We start from the raw sequence: 21,967 nt of genomic DNA, 5'->3' as shown, positions 1-21,967 counted from the left end.
GAAGGTGCCGACTGCGGAAAAAAGCTAAATCAAAGTGGGCCGGCCGAAGCTCAGAAGCATTCCATGGGCTGTCATTGGCTCATGCGGCCATTGTCCTAATGCAACTGCAGATGCACCCAAGCAAAGAGTACAGTAGCAGCAAGTGCTAGTACATGTACCAAAACCAGTAGGCAGAGCTTCTGCAAGTAAAGTCGCAGCTTGACTCAAGCAAAAGGCATCAACAAGAAACAAGTAAATTGATATGATGGAGCGAATGATTCAGCAAAGGCTAAGCGAGCTTCTTTTCCTTTCCTAGGCTCCCTTTTGATGCCAGCCATTTTTTTCCCGCTGGAAATGGCAATCTTACGCGGCTGCTACTATGTATGCTTCCGATCAGCGCTCTTTGGTGTTATTAAGGCACATGCGGCATCCTCACATGCTACCATGATGGCGCCAAGTTAGTTGAGATCCTCCGTAGGGCCGTCATCAGGACAATGACATGTACAAGTACACGCCAGAGGTCTAGCAGGGGAAAGCGCCCTGGAATCTTACTGGTTCCATGTAGATGGCACAAGCTGAAATCGGAGGAGGAACATGAAGGGTCTAAGACACGCCGCCGCCTCTCGGCTCACAAGGGTGCAACGAGCTTAGTGCGGCGGTCGGCTGGCTGCTTCGTATCTTGCTTGGGCAACCTGTGTCTTAGATCATGAGACGGCTCATGGCGCGGCCGTGGATGCGGCCCAAGTTACGGAGCACCGAGTACGGAGTGGTAGATGCTTGTTTGAGGATTAAAGTGGGAAAGCCGAGGGAGCTGAGGCCGACCTCGTGTTAGCACCCGGACCTCACATGGACTTGGCTGACCAAGAAGGGAGGTCGTACGGATACAGACACTTGTAATCTGCCTGTGTAGGTAGGTACAAGAGGTAGGCATCCGTCTGTGCGAATTGTGCCAAAGGAGGAGGAGGAGAGGAGGAGGAGGCGGAGGAGGCCCATCTTTGGTGGATATAAGCAGGTACTTGTTCTGCAACTAGTGCCCAGTGCTACCTGTAGGTATCAATGGCCGTCTTATGCATTATGCGATAGATGCAGAGGCACGGAGAGCTGGCGCTCCTTGTTCTGCCTGTCCTGGTTAGCGGTAGCAAGGCTTGTCTGCCCCTCCCAACAACAGCAGTTCTCCCCGTTAGACGTGCAGATCCAACCGCCCGCATTTGCTCGGAAGCTGGAGCTTGAGATGGTCCAGCGATAGTGGCAATGACATGCCTTCTTCAACAGACCCTGGTCCTGGCTCGGGCAAAAGTAGCGGATTACATAAACGTAGCGTTGCGGGTGGGCAGAAGACTACCTACATGTACTAGGTAGGCAGAACAATAGGTAATCATACCTGTGAGAAATATAGTGTAAGGTACTCCATACTGGACGCTTCAATACGAGTATCTACTTACCTCTTGTAGCACTACTACTCTCTGGTAGGACCAGGTAATTGCAAAATGACAGAGACTATTCGTTATATGTTGAGGTTTTAAACTTCCAGCACCATCTCTCTTGAAACTTGTGGCCATCTTCCAGCCATCCAACCATCTCTCCCATAAACTGTCGGGTCTATAATTCCCGCCGTCGTATACTTTTTCGTTTTCTGTCTAGTGTTACCCTTCCGCCCTCACTCGACTCGCCCATGGCCAAAGCGGCAATGACCAGCGGTTTGCAGGGTCCTCGCGTGCAAAGGTCTTCCGACTGTCTGCATCCGAAAATGCGCTTGTTCGAGCACACGGCAACTCTGGATTATTACTGGATCAGGCTGACCGTTTGAGATGTGCCACCCCCGTCAAGTCTGGCATGGATCGGCTCGACCTGGTGCTTCCATGTAGCATCCGCTCCGTTCTCCGTACTTTTGTCTCCATGCTCTGTCCCTGCTCTCGTACTTGGCCTCCTTACCTGCGCATAAGTGGCAGATACGCATGCGTCCTAGATACTTGTGCTAATGTGAGCCCGAATTGCGACACGGCATCCGAGCCAAGGCAGTCGGTCGTATTTGACCCTCCCTGGCGGTTGTGTGTCGCGAGCCCGCATCGCAACGGCTTGTGTTAGTGGTCTCGATGCAAGGATGCCGGCTAACAACTAGTCGCGCATCTGTTGATGCTACTCCGTTTGCAGCATCTACAGGTAGTAATGTAGTGCAGCATATATATAGAATCTGACTAGCATGGCAGCGGTTTTGGTATTTCCCGTCCAAGAGAGCTAGCGCATCGAGCATCTGTCGCCTGGAAGTCGGTTCTTGCATGGCGACGATGACACACCAACGGCAGATGCATCAGACTGGCGCTATATTACTTAACATTACTTAACAAGACAAAGCATGGATATCAAACATGGCACCAGCCACCGCCATTCTGGCATTGGTAAACGTGTTTGCTGTAGGTGGGATGGGAGGGAGGTGGGAACACCGGCCTATACAAAGTCCGAACTTGTAAAACACCAGCCTGGTCGGTATTCGTGCTGATATCAACAAACCCGAGGCATGTACATGTACGAGTACTACTCCGTGCGTCCATTCACTGATCGACTACAGTAAAGGCATGCTGCCTTCAAGGCCGTGACCTAAAAAGTGTCCCAATCCCTTACAGCCTTCATGTTGCCGTTTCCCCATTTCGTTGCCAACCCTGCCTTGTCGTCATGTCAACTGCTTCCCCAGCCAGCACCTTGCCACAAGTCTGGATTTTGCAAACCTCCAGCACGCTGTTGCTTCGTCCAAAGAAGCATAGCCCACACCCAGAGTTCCCCATCGCTCTGCGGAGCTGACGGCGGTGACAGATCAGCAACAGCCCGTCTTTTCAGCCACCAAAAGTTAACCCATGTCGACTCTGCTTTTGCATTGACAGAGCTCGACTCAATTAGGACATGTTGGAGCTTCTGAGCTGCATCATCAATGTGACTGAGTCGTGGCTCCTCTCAACTAGATCCCTAGTCCGTTGAAAGAGCCCCCCTCCACCAGCCAGACTATCCATTTGGGCAAAACCTACTGGCGGCTTTGGGGAGGGGCGTAGGGCGAGCAGCAAGCCACAAACAACGTTCAGATTCCCATTGAGTCAGTCCACTGGTTTCTGTCCGCACTTCCGCCCAAGCTTGTTCAATCGGATCGGCCGTTTAGCATCCTTGGCAGCGGGCGATGCTGCCCTGTTTTGCCTCTCACGTCTCCCTCGCTGAAGCCGGTTGCGTCGTCCCCCAGTAGCCTCTGTACAGGTATGAACCCTGTCTTGCAAGCATCAATCCATCTGTATGAACCTGCCAGAGCCGCTGCGAATCGCCGGCCGGTAATCGATAGGGTGCAACGCTAGAATCCGTTGCTGGGGAGCTTGTGCTCCTCACGATAAGCTCTGGGGCTGAGCTGTAGCTCTATGTTACCACGGTGGGTAAATGGTAGAGGTACTGGGGTACCTACAAGTACGGAGCGCAAAGGGAGCTGCATGTACTCCATACGTGTGTCTGGATGGGTCTGGGCATGGTGTGCCAAGTACTGGGCTACTGCATAATTGGCCGTGGTGGTGCCAAGGGCGGTAGCTTTTAGGTACCCCATACCTAGTCATGTATGTACATGCAAATATATGCACTCACGGCTCAGGTTTCTCAAACATGCTCAACGTGGTGCAGGTACTACGAAGTGCTGCTATCGCTGCTACCTCGTGCTGTATCTTGGTAGGGCTTGTGATTTATTGGTCTAGCGAAGATGGGCGCATCGAGAGAAGAGAATTAATAAAAAGAAATCAAGAAGTGCTGGTTAGAGAAAAAGAAGGGGAAAAAAGATCGCAGTACTTCGTACCCCATAGATGCATGTAAAACATTGAATTGAAAATGAGGCTACTGGCCACTCATATCGATAACGAGGCGAGATCCCACTTTCTCGGTAGAAGACAGGGCAATAACGTGACAGCAACATCATCAACAAAAACAAAAACAACAAACGACAAACAGCAGACACGACATGCATAGGGTGCGTGCACCTGCATACATCCTCGTACACCGCATGGCGACAGACTATCGAGTACTTGCGTGCCCACGGAGCACATGCCCAGGCGGAAAGTACCTACGGAGTACTTACTGCGCACATATGCGCCGAGTATTACGCATCCATCTCGTCCTGCAGACTTGAGACGAGAGCCAGCTCTGAAACGGCCTGGTCCTAGTCAAGACACGGCAAGGCCAAAAGAACGATAGGTGAGCTATTCAGCCTAAGCAACCGCAAGTATCTCTTCCACCCGCCCGCTCAGCTAATGGACGACGCCTGGTACTGTAGCAGGATGAGCCATGTCCGCCACCAACCCCTCTCCTCCACTCTTGGAGCCCTGTGGCTTCTCTCGAGCGCAACATCTGCCTCATCCAGAGAGGGTAGCTCCGAGCCGATGAATTTTAGATGGGGCAAAGAGATCGGTTTCTAGAGGCTGATGCCTGCCACTACAGACAGCACGCACCAAGTTGGCATGGCGGACGAATCTCGCAACTCCAACGCCCCATGCTCGTGGCAGCCACAGGCAAGGCCAGACCCGCGGCGATTGGGTAGGGCGCGCGAGATGTCGCCCATTTATTTGCCTCTCTTCCAACACACACAGCTCGTTGCATACTGTACAGTACGGAGCACTTCCGTGGCCCAATCCGGTGTAGCTGCCAGAGGGTTCCGTACCGCGGAAGCGCAAGCAAGCAGCCACTTATTGGACAGCCCCCTCTATTGTGTACTATTTTTTGCACATCTCCCACGACGTGCAGCAGCCGCACAAGGATGCTGGAGCTGCAGAGCGGCGCTCCCTGCTTGTCTGTTGTCTGCCTGCCTAGCACGCAAGTGAGTGTGCTTCTTCTCAAACTAGTCTTATCAAGGGATATCATGTAGGGACAGTTTGTTCTTTGGCCCGATGGCTGACTCTGATTTGCCCTTCTCATAGTGCTTGATAACGGCCGATTCGTTTGCACCTCTCATTTGCTTCGACGGCTTACACTTGCAAGTACGAGTATACGTCTTACAAGGGAGCTCCTCTGTCGGTATAAGTAATCCCCCGCATTCGACAGACTCCATCTCGCGTTTCCCCCGATTGCGATAGCCTGCCTCCCCTTTCTTTATCTTTCGTACCTTGTGCTGCATGCACGGGAGTCTCTACAGTGTATGATAAGATTTCCATTCGTCTTCCTGTGTTTATCATTTGACACCCTGTATAACTCATCCCTTTTGGTCGTCCGCTTGTTGGCCATCCGTGGTGCTGCTCCCTGCAACTGGCGTGAGCCTTTCCAGGCACCACAAGAGGGAGAGCAAAACACCCTACGCCGCAGCTGATGGCATCCAACGATTTCCCTACGGCCTCTTTCCTTATTGCTTCTTTTTCATCTTCCTTTTTACTACTCCCCTCTGGCTCACCCCCCCTTGTCTATTTCGGCTCTGTTTCCCGCCAACCCACAAATCTTGGCTGAGAATTTTATTTCTGGTTTTTTCCCTTCTTTTTTAAAATTTCCCCCTTCTTCTTACACTCCCTATCTGAAACACACACGCCCTCCTCCCACTTCCCTGTTAGTTGACGTCCCATCGATTCCCTAATCAGATCATACGCTCTGATACGTGCACGCTCCTGTGGAATAGCCCAGGCACACCACACACCTTCTCCACAGTGGCACGGTGCCCGCTCCGGCCCTTGTCTGCTGTTCACCCTCCTTCTAGCCCAGCCGATATTCTCAGGTCCGGTTTCTGACTGTCTCGCCTCTGCCTCTGACTGTTGGCAAAGCCCCCCCCCCCCCCCCCCCCCCTTGGGGCAAGCCCCTCGTTGGCCAACTCCGTCCCGCGGCGCTCTGTCTCCATTCTAGGAAGCACTGCTTGTACTCACAAGGAGCGGACGGACCACCATCTCTGATATTGGATAGCCTGCATGTGCCCGACAGGGTTGCTTCAGCCCTCTCTCCATCTGCTCTCTCACCCGGTACCGAGTACAGTCTGTTGACACCAAGACTACTCTCAATGAGGGCGGCTAGCTTATCCCAAGCGTCATCCGTCCAGCCCCAGTCGACAGCCGTTGTTGTTGTTGTTGAGCTGGGCCGTCACCTCCAGCCTACGCCTCGACTTGTTATAACAAACGTTATATCCACCACGTACGCCTCCACAACTTCCCATCCTGTCCTTCTCTCCTCCTCTCTTGTTTTCTTACTTGCCCATCTCCCCCATCCCCAGTCGTCGTACTCTCATTTTATGACTTTGATTGTTACAAGTATTGTTTCTTTCTTGCATGCCCCGCAGCCTGGCTCATTTTTGCACCATCCTCTGATGCCTACTTAAACACATGCATAAACTCCTGTAACTCGCGGCATATGTGATGATGCTCACCATCAAGCAGCAATCGACGACATACGGCTACAAGTCCGTCCATGATTTGCCAACTCCGCCTTCCACCTCCCGGCCCTCCCCTCCCTTGAATTATCAAGATCCATCCTTCAAACCGTACCTTGTCTCTCAGAACAGCCCTGTGCAGCCCATGTCTACTTCTCATCGTGGTCTGCCTCCTCCGGCGGCCATGACTCTACCTCCACAGCAGCCTCCTTCCGTTGGCCCTCCACCACCGCCGTCACATCACGTTCAACCACCGCCTCCTCTGCCGCTATCCCAGCCCTCTCACCAGGCACAACAACCATGGCCTTCGCCTTCGGCTGGCCTGCCTCCGCCGCCACAGCAATGGCAAGGAGCTGAGGACTCTATGCGGACTTGGCTCCAGGCTAAGACGGAGGAAGAGAAGACGAGGCAAGAAGAGGAGAAGACTAGGCAAGAGACTTTACGTCTGGAACAGAGAAAAATTGAAATGGATATTTTGCGAGCCTCCCTTGGCGGCGGTATCCCACCTCCTATGGTTCCTCTGGTCTTTGCCGGCATGGGAAGCGGGGGGACGCTTCCCCAGGCCGCTCTTGAATGGGCACAGCAGTTCATGGCACCGACCCAAGGCCATCATCCTCAGCTACTTCCGCCCCAGCGACAGCATTCACCGGATCATTCGAGGGAGCCTATAAGCCACGGAGTTGTGTACGCTACTTCTCCAGCGCAGGCGACTTCAGCTCAAGGCCCTGGCGGATATGCGCAGTATCCAGGGTCGCCGACGAGACCAAGAGGCCAGACAGTCTCTGGCGCAATGGGCCGACCAATTGGAATAGCAACAAGCATGGTTGGCGTCGCCAATCCTCCTCAGCCCCCCGGGCAAGGACCTCCTCCCGTGATGCCGCCGTACCAAGGGCACGCGCATACGCAGTCACAGTCGTCCCAGCACGATACGAGCCCGTCGATCTATTTCCATCATTGGCAACCACCAGCAACGCAGAGCGGCAGCAGCTCGAACCGGCCCGGAACACCCTCTGGTTCGTCAAAATCCAAGAGAAAGCGAGATTCCCTTTAAGCTAACTTGGGTTTGTTGCGGCTGTAACAGGGGAGGCTCAGAAGAAGCGAAAGACAACTGGAGGAGCATCCCAGCAGGTAACCAGAGCTCCTAGCGAAGACCGATTTCGATCCCCGCCGCCATTCACGCAGCCCGGCTCGTCGAACCCGGCGTCGCCCAGTCGAAAATCGCATAAACGTCAGCGGAGCGATGTGTCATGGTATCGGCCTCCTAGTCAGATGTACGGTGAGGATCCAGACAGGCCTCGAGCAAGAACGCCAACACAAGCTCCATCATGGGGTCCCTCGCCACGCGAGAGGGAGGATTCGAGGAGTGCAAAGCAGTCGGTATCCTCGTTGCTGTCCCGCGAGCCTGATGACTCGGGTGCGCTGTCACGGCAAAATGCACAGCCTCCGCGGCTCGAGGCGCCGCCGCCGATACCGCGAGCCAGAGGACCGGGAGACCAGAGATCTGGGGGGGAGACGCCGCTGTCTGCAGGAGAAGCTGACCCAAGGTCCCGAATGGCAGGGGCTGGGATGCACGAGAGAGAGGCCTGATTAGGGTTTCTGGAGATGACTGCCAATGGGATGCTCCGGGTGACGGGCTCATTTGGCATCAATCGAGACTGCGAGGGCATGACGACAGCGTCGTCAACTCTCGGAGGCCTCTGTTTTACCGTCTTACCACACTTGTCTTCTTTCTTACCCCCTTTTTTCACCCTTTCATTCTCACCTTCATTTTTCACTCTTGATTTTCATCTTCATTTCCATTTCAAAAAAATTTCTCTATACTTTTCAAAAACACTTGATTTCATGATCATGGCCGACCGGTTTGGCCTGGATCGCCCCTTTTTTTGTACATTGGTTTTGGTACACGTCATGCACCATCCGCGCAAATTTCCTTTCATCTTTCAAGGCTACCATTGGGGCAGGAAAGACCAGACTGGTCATTACATTTCACAGACTAGAATGGCGGTCGGCTAGCATAGTTTGCTTGTGGGAACTTGCACATATAGGCGTTTTTCTTTTCTTTTTTCTTTTTTCTGGGAAGGGAGGGGATTTGGAGCTGTTTCGCATTGAACATGGACAAAAAGTGTATTGATAGGATGGAACGGGGGTGCCAGAGTGCACCCGTGGTGAGGAAAGGGAGGACGAAGGAGAAGACGAAGAAGAAGAAGGAATCAAAGCAAATTACCAGATGGACCCAGCCGCAAAAAGTTGTCAAAGTACTTTTAGTACATGTACACAAGCACAAGCATAGGTACAGATGAAGCATTCATACTACTATAGGAGTTTACTTTTACTTTTTTCTTTTCCCACCCATGTACCAGTACCACTCTTGCCTATCAATGTCTGATGCCGACCTACTGTACACGTACGAGTACCTTATCGAAGCAGCTGAGGGCAACCGAAATAAAAGGTGCTCTCTGGTCGGAGCTTAGGACTGATATCCGAGCGCAAACGGCCGCGAATGGATGCGCAGGGGTGCTTTGGGGTGCTTTGGGATGCCAATCACGGCATGTAGATGAAACAGACGACCCATGGGGATGGTGCAAGTTCAGGAGCCAGCTAAAAAAAGCCACGCAAGACGGGCAAGGGTCGGGCCCGAACAAGAGGGCACTGGAGCGATCGGTCATATGATATCGCGGCAGCCCGCGTAAGGCTCATCCGGATTCCGAGCAGGGCTGATATGGGAGTTGGGCGGACGGGTATAATTTTTTGGGGAGGGGCATGTGGCGGTAAGGAATAATGGAGGCTGCTATGAGATGTGCTAAGTTGGTGGGTAGTCAGTCAGGGGGGAAGCCTGTAATGTACGAGGACGAGTGTGTGAGTGAGTGAGTGTGAGTGAGCGAGTGAGTGAGCAGAGCAAGCATCACCAATTGTGGTGGTACCCTTGATGGTAAGTTAGCTTAGTAGAGGTAGAGGAGACGGGACCTGGCTGTGGCATATAGGAGGAGCCGTTTCGGAGGATGCAGGTCCTTGGAATGATTACATAGCACGAGACGAGGCAGTTTGCATCAGCAGGGGGCTTTTGGCCTCTCTCTCTCTCTCTGTAATACACGTATAGACAGTACCTAGTAGGTATACTAAGGACAATTGCGGCGAGAGATTTACACTACTGCTGGTACCGGTACGTCCGTTTTCCGTATTAGTGCAATGCAGGCCATTCATTTTAACTTGGTTTTTACACGGTTTACCTGAATTGGGCAGACCGCTGTCTTTTGTCTGCAATCTGGAGCCGCGTGTGAGTACCTAGGTACTATACTAAGCGGGAGTACGGAGTACAAAAGGCTTGTTAACGAAGTTAGTGCCGAGGCAAACGTACTAAGGTACCTGGCAGTAGCGGCCGATGCGATCCAATGGGATCGGAGAATTGGATTGGTGGAGCAGGGGGGGAGGTTTTGTCCCAAGGATTTTTTTTTTTTTTTTTTTCTTTCTTCTTCATAACAGCAGGGGCTGCTTGGGACGGAAGAGGAAAGTTGCGGGTTGAAGAGCCCGTTACGGAGGGCCTGTTTGGGTACTAAGCAAGTTGGCATAGTGGGCTGCGGGCGTAGGATTTTGATGCTAGCAGTTAGTTGGGTCTTAGCATGTTTGGCGCGTGTACAGTATTCGCACAGTACACGTATAAGTATGTTCGTTATTTGGTAGGGGTAAATGCTTATCCCGTCACGTATCCTCAACAATGCGTCCTGGGGCGGACCGTCTTGTCCGTTTTTTTTTTCTGGGTGCCTAATACGGAGTCGGCGGTATTTACGCAGTGCTCAAAGAAGCAATATGGACGAGGCGAGCCCTGCCCAAAAATTGTTGTGTGTTTCAGAGAGATTGGGCTGCAGCTCGCAAGGTGGCAGGTGTGTGCAGGCCCGGGTATCGCTCGAAGGATATTATGGGGAACCGGAGCATCGCCGAGAAAGAACTTTGAACGGAGGTAATCAGAGTGGGCTCTTTTGCCGTGAATAGGGCTAGCACCCAACTTGGCAATAAGGATTAGGAGCTTGGCTTTGTCTCTTGCAAGGGGGGGGCCTAGAAGATGTTGGAAAAGGGCCCTCGCTCGGAGCTTGAGGTGGGCTTTGGCGTTGTTCTTTGTTTATTATTGCTTGGCACACTAATATACAAGTACATGACTGCCTATACTCGTACGGAATAACTGGGCTTGGAACAATCCAAGGAGGGCCTTATGAATTGGTATAAATAGTACTGTACAGGACAGCGAAGAAAAGAAAAATAACATGTACTGGCATTGCGCTGATTTAATCTCGGTCCCCCTCTCCCCCCCATGGCGTGTGTACGAGGTCAAGAGAGGGTGTGAATATTACATACTGCTCAGACGAGACGAGACGAGACTAATGAAGCATCTTGAGGGCTTTTATGGAACAACCTAGCTCGTACGGGTATCAAGATGACAATCTTGGGTTGTGTATGTACTATGTATGGAGCAACAGCACGGGTATATGTACGGAGTACACATATTACGCGTAGACTCGACTAGACTCGATTCGACAGACAGACGGACAGGATTGGGTTTGGACAGGGGAGGAGGTGGGAAGCTGTCATTTTTGTTCTCCGAGTGGGATTCCCCTGCAAGTTACCAGCATTAGGTTAGTACATAGTAGTAGTATAGTGCTCCGTATCCCCAGCCAACAGGTAGCCTATTACTTGCCTACCTAGTAATTATACGAATCAAAAGCCCGCTTGCAGAATTGAGAGATTCGGAACGATGGATTGTCCCGCGCCAAGACCTGTCCAAGTCTCGGCAGAAGCTACCTAATGTGATTTGCCACCGGAAGAGGCAAGAAAAAGCAAAAAAAAAAACCAAAGACGGACAGATAGGAAGACGTGAGCACAGTATATAGTAAAGCACGCAATCAAGCAATGAGCTGTCAAAAAAGTCAAAGGAAATTAAAGGTAAGGCACACACACACACACACACACACACACACACGAATAGCTTACTATATACAGGTACTATACCTACTATGTAAGGTACTATCTACTACCTGGGTATGTAAGGTATCCAGCACTGCAAATCCCCTTTCCCATCCGCAACATCAAAAGTACATGTCATGTCCACCCACATACCGATTATCCCATCCCACGTCTCCACGCGCAAACGGCCAAGTACCGATACCGCTCTCCTCTCTCTCTCTCTCTCTATCCCACACGCCCTGAGCTGTCTTCTCTCTCTCTTCTTCGGTGCGATACCCGATTCGTAAACCCATCTTCCTCGCTTCCCGGACATTCAATCCCAATCCGGGGAACCGCGACAGCCCAAGACGGCTAAGCCTCTCTCCCAACCTCAACCGTTCCCATTTTTCGCTCCGTTTTTTTCCTCCTCCTCCTGACACCGTTTCTCTCTTCTCGTCTCGACCGAGTACGGAATACCTGAATCCAGTGCAAGACAATAGTCCCGGTACTACTACTCCGTACCCTCCGTGCTGCATACGAAAGTACCTCGCCTACCTATATTACCTCCTACGTATAACCGTCTCCTCTTCACATGCTTTTTTCTGTAGTACATTCCCATGTCCCGGTTTTGTGACAGGTGACGGAACAAAAAGTCTCCCGGCAAAAAAGAAAAAAAGCTTGGTATTCTGCGTAGCGAGCACCAAGATACGCTCGGCATGTAGCATTCGGTCTGCCTAATAGGAAATACAGGCCCTTTCGAAAACAGAAAGTCGTATCCCCCATCTGCCGAAGCCCATCTGGCTGGGGGCCCCCAAAGTCCCAACGAGCAGGTTAGTACTCCTTGTACGGAGTAGGTAGTTCCCTCAGAATAACTTGACTATACTGTATTATGAAGAAAAGAACCCACGATTGATGTAACAAGACATCTACACAAAAAGAGAAAAAAGTAAATGCATTGTCTTACTCTCCCACATGGCACAAAAACACAAAACACGAAAAGAAAGAAGAAAAAAAAAAACACAAACCGCCCCTCCCCCTCCCCCTCCCTAAAGCTTACACTCTTCTCACATCACATCAGCTTCCAGAACCTTTTTCTCAAAACCTCCTCCTCCCCCCTGGTCCTCCGAATTCCCACAATCTCACCCCAATTAATTGTAACAACTCACTTTCGCCTAATTCCCACTCCCACTCCCACTCTCACTCCCCCCCAGCATAAGGCCTCAACCGAGTGAAATGGGGGAGAAAAATAAAAGTTCATGCAAAAACGGATAAAATCCGCAATCGTTCGTATTTTCTATATATATATACTCTTGGTATCGGACAATATCCGTTGTATATATTTCGTACATACACATACACACATGTGACGACTGAGATATACTCCTCCAAAAAAAAAAACGGCTGAAAAACCTAAAACAGCACATTGCCGGTGCGCGGGTGGGTAATACTGTCAGAAACAAGTACAAAGCTCATGGGCAAGGATACGTTACGTGCCAGAAGAGCCCAGAGCCAGATAATCTCACGTGTGATACGAGTATCAAGCATATTCCATTTCCAGACACTCCAGGAACCAGGTTCTGCGAGCATATTCTGCTGCCTTGCTGCCCAAAAACACCACGCCCAAGTGCTTACGGGGTGTAAATGCGAAAGGATCAACGCTCATACTCTAAAAACCTGGCTGAACAAATCTCCGCCTTTATTATAGTAGTACTAGTAATTCTTTTTTTGGTTCCCCCCTTCTACCAAGTCGCCATCTAGTTACAACATCTGCCGGTCCCGTCCGTCGCTAGGACATTCAACTCCAGCCAATCTGGCCCAGTAGATCAACAAGCATCTCCAACCAACCAACCACTGCACAAAAGAACAAAACGCCTCCGTGACGGAAGGGTATCCATAAGTCAGGGCACCATACGCCCGCTCCACGCCACCCTGTCCCAGATCCTGGTATATGAAGCAAACAAACAGACACAAAGAAAGAGAAAGTAAAGGTCAAAGAGAGAGAGAGAGAGAGAGAGATAGTATAAAATGAGCACGCATCAAAAGACAAAGGAGAGACAATGTTTGAAGAGGTGTCAAGTAGACCATCTGTTCATTAATAGAGGGTATCGGCAACTGAACAAATAAAAGGGGGGTATCGGGTGGCACGGAGATTGAAGTGACAAACAAAGGGTAGAGCCATAGGAAGCTAAACGTCCCGTTCCCCTGCGCCAATTTCAAAGGAAACAAAAGGGAAAGAAAAAAAATAATACAATAGAATAAGAGGCAAGAATCAGCCCGTCAGGGTGAGAGTCGGGAGAGGCAAGCGTGCTACGTCTTCTTCTTGCCTTGGTGTGACTTCCATTCGGCTTTGGTCACCTTCATCAGGAGATCCTCATCCTTGATGGGAATCCATGACGTCAAGGCCTTCATCGCATTTTCAAAGTCTGAGTCCAGGAGCACCTCGCGGAGGGCCTGGATCAAGGCAGCGCTCGTGGCGTGCAAAACGTCGAGTCCCGTAGCCGGACTTGCTTCGTTGTCGTCAACATGGGCGAGAATATTCGACTCGGCTGCGCTATCTCCCAACAGGAGAAAGACGTCCCAAACTCGCAGCTGGGCTGGGAATGGGATGGAGAGGTTGAAGAGGGTAAGGTACCATCGTGTACCGTACGCCGTTATGTCTACGTTGAGTTCGGTCTACAGGACAAGAGGCACAAGTATGTTAGATTCCAAGAGAAGCCCAAAAAAATACAGTATTTGGTTATCATTGTCGGGACTCACCAGCCTCTTGGCCACGTCCTTGTTCAGCCAAGTTTCATCAAACTCGTGCAGAGCCTTCATCAGACCTTCGAAGCCTGGGCGGTAGAGGCGATCGAGCCCTCGTAGCTGCCACATGCGCACCAGCATGACGAAGCATTTTTCCTCGTCAAAGTAGCACAGCAACGTTGCTGCCAACGACGCCATGCCTTGGACATAGCCCGTTTCCGGAAAGAAGATGGACAGGCAGTGTAAGACCCGGAACAGAAGCCGCTGGCCGCCACGGTACCTCTTGCGAAACATGATGTGTCGGCTAATGGTTCGGGGCACATCAAGGTCAATCTGCACATCGTCCGGTGAGCTTTGCTCCAGCAGCCGGTGAAACGAGGCAACAATCTCCTCTTCCACAGCATGAACTCCGTGTTCCGCAGCGGAGCTAGCAAGAAAAGACCACCAGGCGGCTGCGCGCCAGCGATCGGGAATGCCCTTCCACGTTCGCTCAATAAGCTTAGGGTTCTTCCTGTCAAATTCAAACTCCATGCCTTCGCCCTGGCCGCCTTTTCGGACGACCTTGGCCATCTTGCGCCACTTCTCCGACCTCTCCCACTCCTTGCGCTTTAGCGTTTCTGATATCCTCTCTATCTGGGCTTCCTCTGCGGCGTCTTGGAGGCTTGGTGGAAGCGTCAGCATGTCGCCAGCCTCGTCCAACCACCGCCTATCTCGGTTATGGGGCAGCAGGTTGCTAGCCTGTCGAATGACCGATCGCGAAGATCGCTTCGAGGCCGTAGATAGTTCCGATGCTTGGGTGTTGAGTGACCTCGCCGACATCTTCCTGCTCGGACCCAAGGGGGATAGGCCGGCAAAGTCCCTCTTCTGTAACATGTTCCTTCGCCGAGGCGAGTACTGGGCAGACTTCATCTCGGTGGGCGTGCCGAGCCGTGATCGGGGGGCGGTGATGAAGCCATATCGATCGACGCTGGAGCCGTCAACATCTTCCCAGTCCTCCAGGCCGCCGGCGAGCTCCGTGTCCCGTCTATAGTCAAGGTGGACTGAAGAGCTGGTAGACCTGACGGATCTTGGGGTCCCCCAGACAGGAATGGGGGGCGGCAGTATGCTACAAGTCGAATGACGCAAAGCGTTAGCAACAAGATGCACACAAGATGAAGAAGCAGACAGCCCGACACACGACGCCAGGAGATCGTCAAGGGAATCCATACGAGTCATTCCCATCTTCCTCTGCTGGGAGCTCTGGGGTAGGCTCCAAGGGTTCGCAGTACGAGCGCCTTGCGCCATCCTCCCAATTGATGGCATCGCCGACTCCATAAAGCGATCTCACCTTTTGGGACTCCTTGTCGATATCGGATGCTAGCAGGCGGATGTCGGGTGGCGGCTGAACGCGGGGCACGAGGTTGGGGTTGGAGGCAGCGGCCAAGGACTCGATGCGGTCGACGCTGGTGCTGCTGGATCGTGCATGGCTGTGAGTGGGTGTTGAAGGGGCAGAGACATCACCTCTGCCGTCGTTGGTCCCGTCAAGGCCCAGCGCTCCGGCGCGTCGCCCGCCGAACATGATGCTGCCGCGGTTCGAGAAGGACAACGTGGCCATAAAATCATCCTCGAGCAGGCTGTGCGTTGGGATGCTGATGCCCAGAGGCGCAAAGCGGTCGTTGACGTCGTCGCCCGGAGGAGTAGTGTCGCGAGAAGCCGATAGTGTCTGTATCTGCTGCAGTAGCGGAAGAGGCGACGGTTCTGCAGTCGACCGTTGTGGCTGCTTATGAGTGGAGGCTGGCTGCGAGCCCCGCATCAGGGGCTGCATTGGCGCGTTCGCGGCAGCAGATCCCTCGTCAATTGCCAGGGCTTGCAGGGCTAATTTCCCCTTTGCCGATGTAGAGGAGTAGACGCTAAGGCGCTTGAGAATGCTTTGCCTCTTTGGCGAGGCTGGCGACAACGACGGGCGAGGTGGTGAAGGTGGTGAAGGAGGCTGAGGTTGAGCACGGCTCGAGGCGCCGGCGGTATTGACTTTTTCGAGGCAAGGAAATGACGCAGACGCGGCTTGTTGATGAAACTTTGTCTCACTTGTCGAACACTGCCAACCAGCCGCCGCTGGGCCGACAGCTGTTCCGTGCTGTGCTTGTACTTGTACTTGTGGGACACGATGCCGTGGCACCGCGTCGACTTTGGTTGGCTTGTCACTGGCAGAGTCGTCGGAGTCTGCCAGCTGCTTGCTGTCTTGTTTGCCCTCTTCCTCCTCGCAGTCCTCTTCGTAAATGGTAGCTGCCGAGGTCGGTGTCGGCGCGAGTCCCGAGTCTCTCTTCCAACTCTCGTGAGCGAGCTTTGCCTGACGGACCGGCGTCCTCAGTGCCGGGTGCTGCTCAGTGGGAGGTGGAATAGGCGGCAAAGAGAGCTGCGGTGGCGTAACAACCACCAGACTTGGCGAGTAGAGAGACAAAGAGTACACAGAAGGAGAGGGGGACGATGCTGACGATCGTATCGACAGCGTACGAATGGTGTTGCGAGATGTGTTTCTTGGAGGCAATGGGATGGGAGGCTCTGCCTGGACCATCTTCTCGTAACGGAGGCCTATGGTGTTGCTGTCGGCAGACCGTCGTGATCTAGAGCCTGTTGCTGGACGGATTGATGTGATGGCCATGGCTCTGTCTGGTGGAGTTGAAGGAGCTGATCGAGCACAATGGCCTTGAGCTTGTGGGTGAGATAGATATGGATTGCTGTTGCTGATGGCGGTGCTACTAATGATGGCGAGGGTGCTGATGCTTGAGTTCTCGGTGCTGTGCGAACGGAGGCTCCGAGTCAAGCGTCTGAGCAGCCTGGTGAAGCGTGAGACAGCCAGTTTGAAAGATTGACGAGGCGTCCAGTATTAATAACTGCCTCTGAGACGCTGGCTGGGCGGTGGGAAACGAAGGTGAGGCTGGCAAGTTATGCCTTGGTTTGGTCTTTCCCTCGGAATGTATATCGAGGCTTGCCGAAGCGATAAGATGTGAAGCGAGGGGAAGCGAGAATATCGCAGAGCAGACGAGGGAAGCTCTTTGGGGGGTGGGTAATGATAGCGAGAGATATGAGAGAGAAGAGAGAAGAGAGAAGAGGTGTAACGGGAAGAAAAGAGCGGAGGGATGAAAGAAAATCGTGGGTTGACGTGGCACTCGTTCAGGTCATAAAGTCGTAACTGCTGTAAACGAAAGGAATGGGCAGTCTGCAGCCCTAGCGGTGCACTATCACGGCGGGTAGGCGGGACGCAGATGCAGATGCAGATGCAGATGTTTTCAACTCGAGTATTCTGACAGTCGGTGTAAGAGCTGTATAACTCGGATTCCTGCTAGCGAACGCTCAGCTCAGCCCCTGGCACTGATAGACAGACAAAGAAACAGGCATGTGTGTCCCGGGGAGATGGTTGAGAGTTATATACTCGTACCTATGGAGCAGAAGCAAGTAATTTAACCCTCTGAAAATCCGGGGAAAGCGTAGCGAATGCCTTTCTCTCTGTCTCGAGAATCGCCGCGGACCAAGACGTCCCTTGCATACAGGACAGGTACTAAAGCAAAAGCAAAGTACAGCTGAGACATGTGTCTTGGAACGGCGGCGAATCACAACGCTGATGGGCAAATGAGCGTGGATGAGCTGAAAACTAGGAGACGGGATAAGAAAAGAAACGAGTGGGAAAAAGAAAAAAAAAAGAAAAAAAGAGAGAGAGGCTGTCCCTTTGTTTCTATACCAACAGGCAGAGCGCATGCATCACATCATGGCCTCATGCAGGGCAGAGGCCAGCGCAGTCAATGGTTTGTTCGGGGATGACGGGTGCGACTATTGCGTCCAGCGTACTCGTAATACTGCCGTGGATATCCTGATTTTCCATGACGGGGCGTTTAGAATTTGCACTACGGAATCCAACTGCAAACTCCCTCGTGTTGCCCGCCCATGCACGCATGCATGCATGCATATCCTTTGACGCCAAATACTCGTAGTACTTCACATACTCGTAGATGTACCCAACAGCACGAGTGAAGCCATCCATTCAATGGCAACAAAGGAATGGAAGAGGTCAATGCCGAGCTCACTTCGCCCATGACCCGGCATAGCCCAATCGGGGACCCGCGATAGAGCTGGACACTAAGATGTTGGCTAGTGGCGGGACAGGGATCACCGATGTTCGACTTTCCAGGGCCTCGTCCAGCGGCATCTAGGCGGTCACGGCTTTCGGGCACCCACTAACAAGACCAGACTCCGGCCTGCTGGGAACCGGCATCTTCATTAGCGTGCAGTTTATTGCTTTGGGCTCAACTGTCTTTTAGGCCTCCATTTGTCATGTACGGATGTACCTACTGGCACATGTGCAAGTACCTTTCCGTCCATGATGTGTCCTCCACGTACTCTAGGTACTTCGTATGTTGATATTACCTACTGAGCACTGTCAGGCACGCTGAAGCCCACCGCCTCTTCGGCTGCCTGCTGTTCTGTTTCAAGTCGTTTGGCGAGAGAGCGGTCCAAGCAAACGAGCAAATGAGACCCGACGTCAAACGGGGGACAGCCGGACATGTCAAATTGGATCAATGCCAAATTGACAGGACGCACAGGTACTGGTCCCTCCACGTCAGGTACATGTATCACGGCACTAACAATCATTGATGGATGGCTAAGCCGGCATGTACCTTGTAGCATTCCGGTTACGCTGAAAGAAAGAAAGAAGACCGCAAAGAGAGAGAGAGGGGGGGGGTTGACAGCATAAGATGCCCGCGGGTAAGCAACTCTCCATTGGGCCCTCTCGTATATGCAACCCTGCGTGCCGAAGCAAACGAACGAAATGCACATGCAAACTAAATGCACACGCCGACAAGCAAAAAGAAAAACGCCACTTATGCTCACCCAAGGAGAAAACAAGAAAAGAACCCATGTCTTGGGTGCTAAATAAAAAGGTTTCACTCTACTGGTCCGCGGATGCAGGAGCCGGCAGGACTATCACAATCCTGCATTCGCACCGCAGCGCATCGCAGGAAAAAAAAAAAAAAAGAAATCGAACCCTCCCATTCACTTCAGCTTTGCAGGGCGGTGGCACACAATATTAGCCGGCTGCTAAGTTTTTCTCTTTTTTTCTTTTTTTTTGCACCCTTTTTTTTTTATCTTCCCTCTTCCCCTCGACGAGCGAGAAAAGACGCCGCCGCTTTCCTGCAAGGGGTGTCACTTCTCACAAACACCGTCCATCTCAACAGATGCAAGGTACCCGATGCCAGCGAATGGGCCCGATCCTACTTCACGTACTCGAACTGGTACTCACGCTCTCTCCCCTTCTCCTCTCTTTTCTTCTGTCTCTCTCTCTCACATGGGTACCTACACATGTTGGGCACTTACACGCACCCACACATACACACACACTGCAGATACCACTGCCCAGCCCTTTCGGACCAGACTCCCATCCGTCCGCACCCCTTCTGCCGATTCGTTTGCCCTTTTCTCACTTCTCTCTCTCTTTTCGGCATCTTTGCAATCTCAGCCGCCTCCAATTATTCGTCCCCCCTCCTTCCAGCTCGGCATCGTGCAGTGCAAACGCCGACGCAGGAACAACACGCAATGGTCATCCTAAAAAAAATCTCATGCAAGGGAGAAAGAGGGGGAGGAAGGGGCTCAGCTCGGCAATCGTTCTGCCGTCTCCCCCCTCCTTTTTGCTCAATTGAGTTTCTGCATATCATTTTTTTCTCTTCGTAACACTTTTGGTGAGCAACTATCTGAGGAGGCTTCTTTGCCAAGCTGGCCTTTCTTCCCCGGTGCTCCGCCTGAATTCAGCAGTACTACGCCCGTGTTACGTGTAGAATGACGGCTGTTGTGGCTCCTTTCGCTTCTTCCATTTCTTTTTCTGAGTGTACGCTGTGACCGTAGGAATTATTCAGGCCGGGTAGCTACACAAGATACAAGGGAGAGACTCAGCTCGAGCCATTGACTGTTGCCTGCTTGTTGGCTCCAGCTGTCACCCACTAAGCACACAAGGAAACGATAGTACTACCTTGGCGCAACATCTGGGCTTTCTGGCTGGTGGAAATACAACTCTCGCGCAAGGATTCCAAGCAATTCACATGCCGACTACTGTAAGGAACTCCTACGCGCTCAATGGCCGATCAGCCAGGCTCGCCCTCTCACGTACATCCTTGATGGCCACACATGCAAGCCGCCTCCTCACCAATCAACAGCCTCAACGTAGGTCAACTCGCCGAGAGAGAAAATAAAAAGCAAACACCCGTCGCATCTCCGACAGTACTAGACTAGCTCTCCCTCGCATATCTAGCATCTACCCGTACAGTAGGCTCGCCAGGCACAAAAGCCTAATATCAATGTTGACTAATAGTGCCAGCAAAGAGCTCGTTTGCTCCAGGGTATCCCGGCAACACACGCAGACTCTTATCACAAATCAGCCCATTTCCTCCCAATCGAGCGTCCCCCCCAAACACCGCAAGGGAGCGAAAAAGCAAAGCAAAAGCAAACTAAAATATATTAATTGACCACCCTCTTCTCCATCCTTCCGGCTCGACGTGGCCATTTTAATTCAATCCATTCCGCTAGTGGGGCCCAAAACACCGACCCGACTAAACTGGGGCAGCTCCACTCCCGGCCACGGACCCTCTCCGAGCCGATCGAGCCTTTTTCTCATGATAACTCGCAATTCTTGTTCTTTTCCTGTCAGATGGTTAAGCCAGATACAGAGTTGACCGATGCAAGTGTCTGCCTTTCTACTGCTGCTAGACTTGTTTAAGCATAGTCCAGGTGGTTTGTAGTAGTATTCTTCCTGTAAGTTTTGTTCCTGCAGCTTGGCATAAAGTGTAAAGCACGAGAGCTCCCGAAGGCTATTTTCGTCGTTCTGGCATCGCGAGATAGTCCGTACACTCACGGAGAGTCATTTACCACCAAGAATTCAAACAAAGTCCACATAAATTTATTAGATGATTTTTAGCCCAGCCATAAGCGGTATAACGTCGTCTTCCATTGTCACCACACTGCCGTCTCTTAGGCTTCGGCAAACACTGTAAAAGTCGCATTTGCCAACCCTGCACACATAGTGTACCTTGCGACCCTTCTCACGACCTGCCACCTGCCTCCTGCTAGATTTTCCGCAATCGCACACAGGGTTATTAGAGCCGTTTCCTCGGTCATCACCAAATGTAATGAGGTTGTTGCGAGAGGGGCAAGAGGGGCATTTGTAATACGGACGCCCTGCGTTTCCGTTCCGATTGGATGAGAGAGTTACATATCTCTCGCCCAGAGCTTTGCACCTTTTGCAGGTAGGAAGCCCCTGAGGGTGTGGCTCAAGAGTGCATCTTCTCACAGATGAGAGGTCGAGTGTTATAGAGATAGTATCCTACCTCGGGTAAGCTTAGCGTTACCGTGGATGATAAGGGCCCAAGTACCATGTTGAGATGTTGTCACAAGAGATTGCTCTAGGAGAGAACGAATAGTTGTTAAAAAAAGTTACATGGCAAAAGCCTCTCACACAATCGACGGATATGGAAGGGGACTTGCGTCAACACAACCTCATCAAAAAATTGGTATAATTCAACAGAGAGAGAGCTTGAAGAAATTGTAACTACGCAGCTCCTTGGCAAAACTTTCTCAGTATCTCGTCATCAATAATAATGCCATAAGGTCATATTCGATAAAGAAGCTATAAGGAAAGCCGTCCATTTCGGTCGCTCATCAAAACTCCAAGAGTCGCTGGTATCGCCGATGAGGAATGTAGGCCCAGAAATAGCATGGAACCTTTTTTTCTAACCCGCTGTCTACATGTTCATAGAGCCCATCATTTCAAGCCTCCGTCACCCGCAGTTATGAGCTCCTTATTGGCGCAGTTAGTTCTATGCCTTACATTGGCCATATTAAATCAGGGCCCTTCAGTTTGTGCCTCCAGTTAGATTGTATTGTAAAATCAAGAAAGCCGACACTCACTACCGTCGGACCTGTCCCAGGTGGGAGATTATAGAT

The 21,967-nt window shown here is 51.9% G+C and overlaps 2 protein-coding genes across 2 annotated transcripts; one reads left to right on the top strand and one right to left on the bottom strand.

Annotated features, from left to right (window-relative positions):
* Positions 1-6,320: 6,320 nt before the first annotated feature.
* TRIVIDRAFT_64634 (uncharacterized protein) lies at positions 6,321-7,918 on the top strand (the record flags this gene model as incomplete). The annotated part of the gene is made up of 2 exons (XM_014094186.1): positions 6,321-7,344; positions 7,413-7,918. 2 exons carry the CDS (start codon positions 6,321-6,323, stop codon positions 7,916-7,918), a joined length of 1,530 nt encoding a protein of 509 aa, XP_013949661.1.
* Positions 7,919-13,579: 5,661 nt separating this feature from the next.
* TRIVIDRAFT_135536 (uncharacterized protein) lies at positions 13,580-15,019 on the bottom strand (the record flags this gene model as incomplete). The annotated part of the gene is made up of 3 exons (XM_014094185.1): positions 13,580-13,936; positions 14,021-14,630; positions 14,910-15,019. Coding segments are annotated over 3 exons (1,077 nt in total), but the record flags the coding sequence as incomplete, so codon positions are not given.
* Positions 15,020-21,967: the final 6,948 nt, after the last annotated feature.

The sequence above is a fragment of the Trichoderma virens genome (genome assembly GCF_000170995.1).
Source record: "Trichoderma virens Gv29-8 chromosome Unknown TRIVIscaffold_92, whole genome shotgun sequence".
NCBI lineage: Eukaryota > Fungi > Ascomycota > Sordariomycetes > Hypocreales > Hypocreaceae > Trichoderma > Trichoderma virens.
The sequence above is the reverse complement of the archived record's forward strand: the minus strand, read 5'-3'. Positions and strand labels throughout refer to the sequence as shown.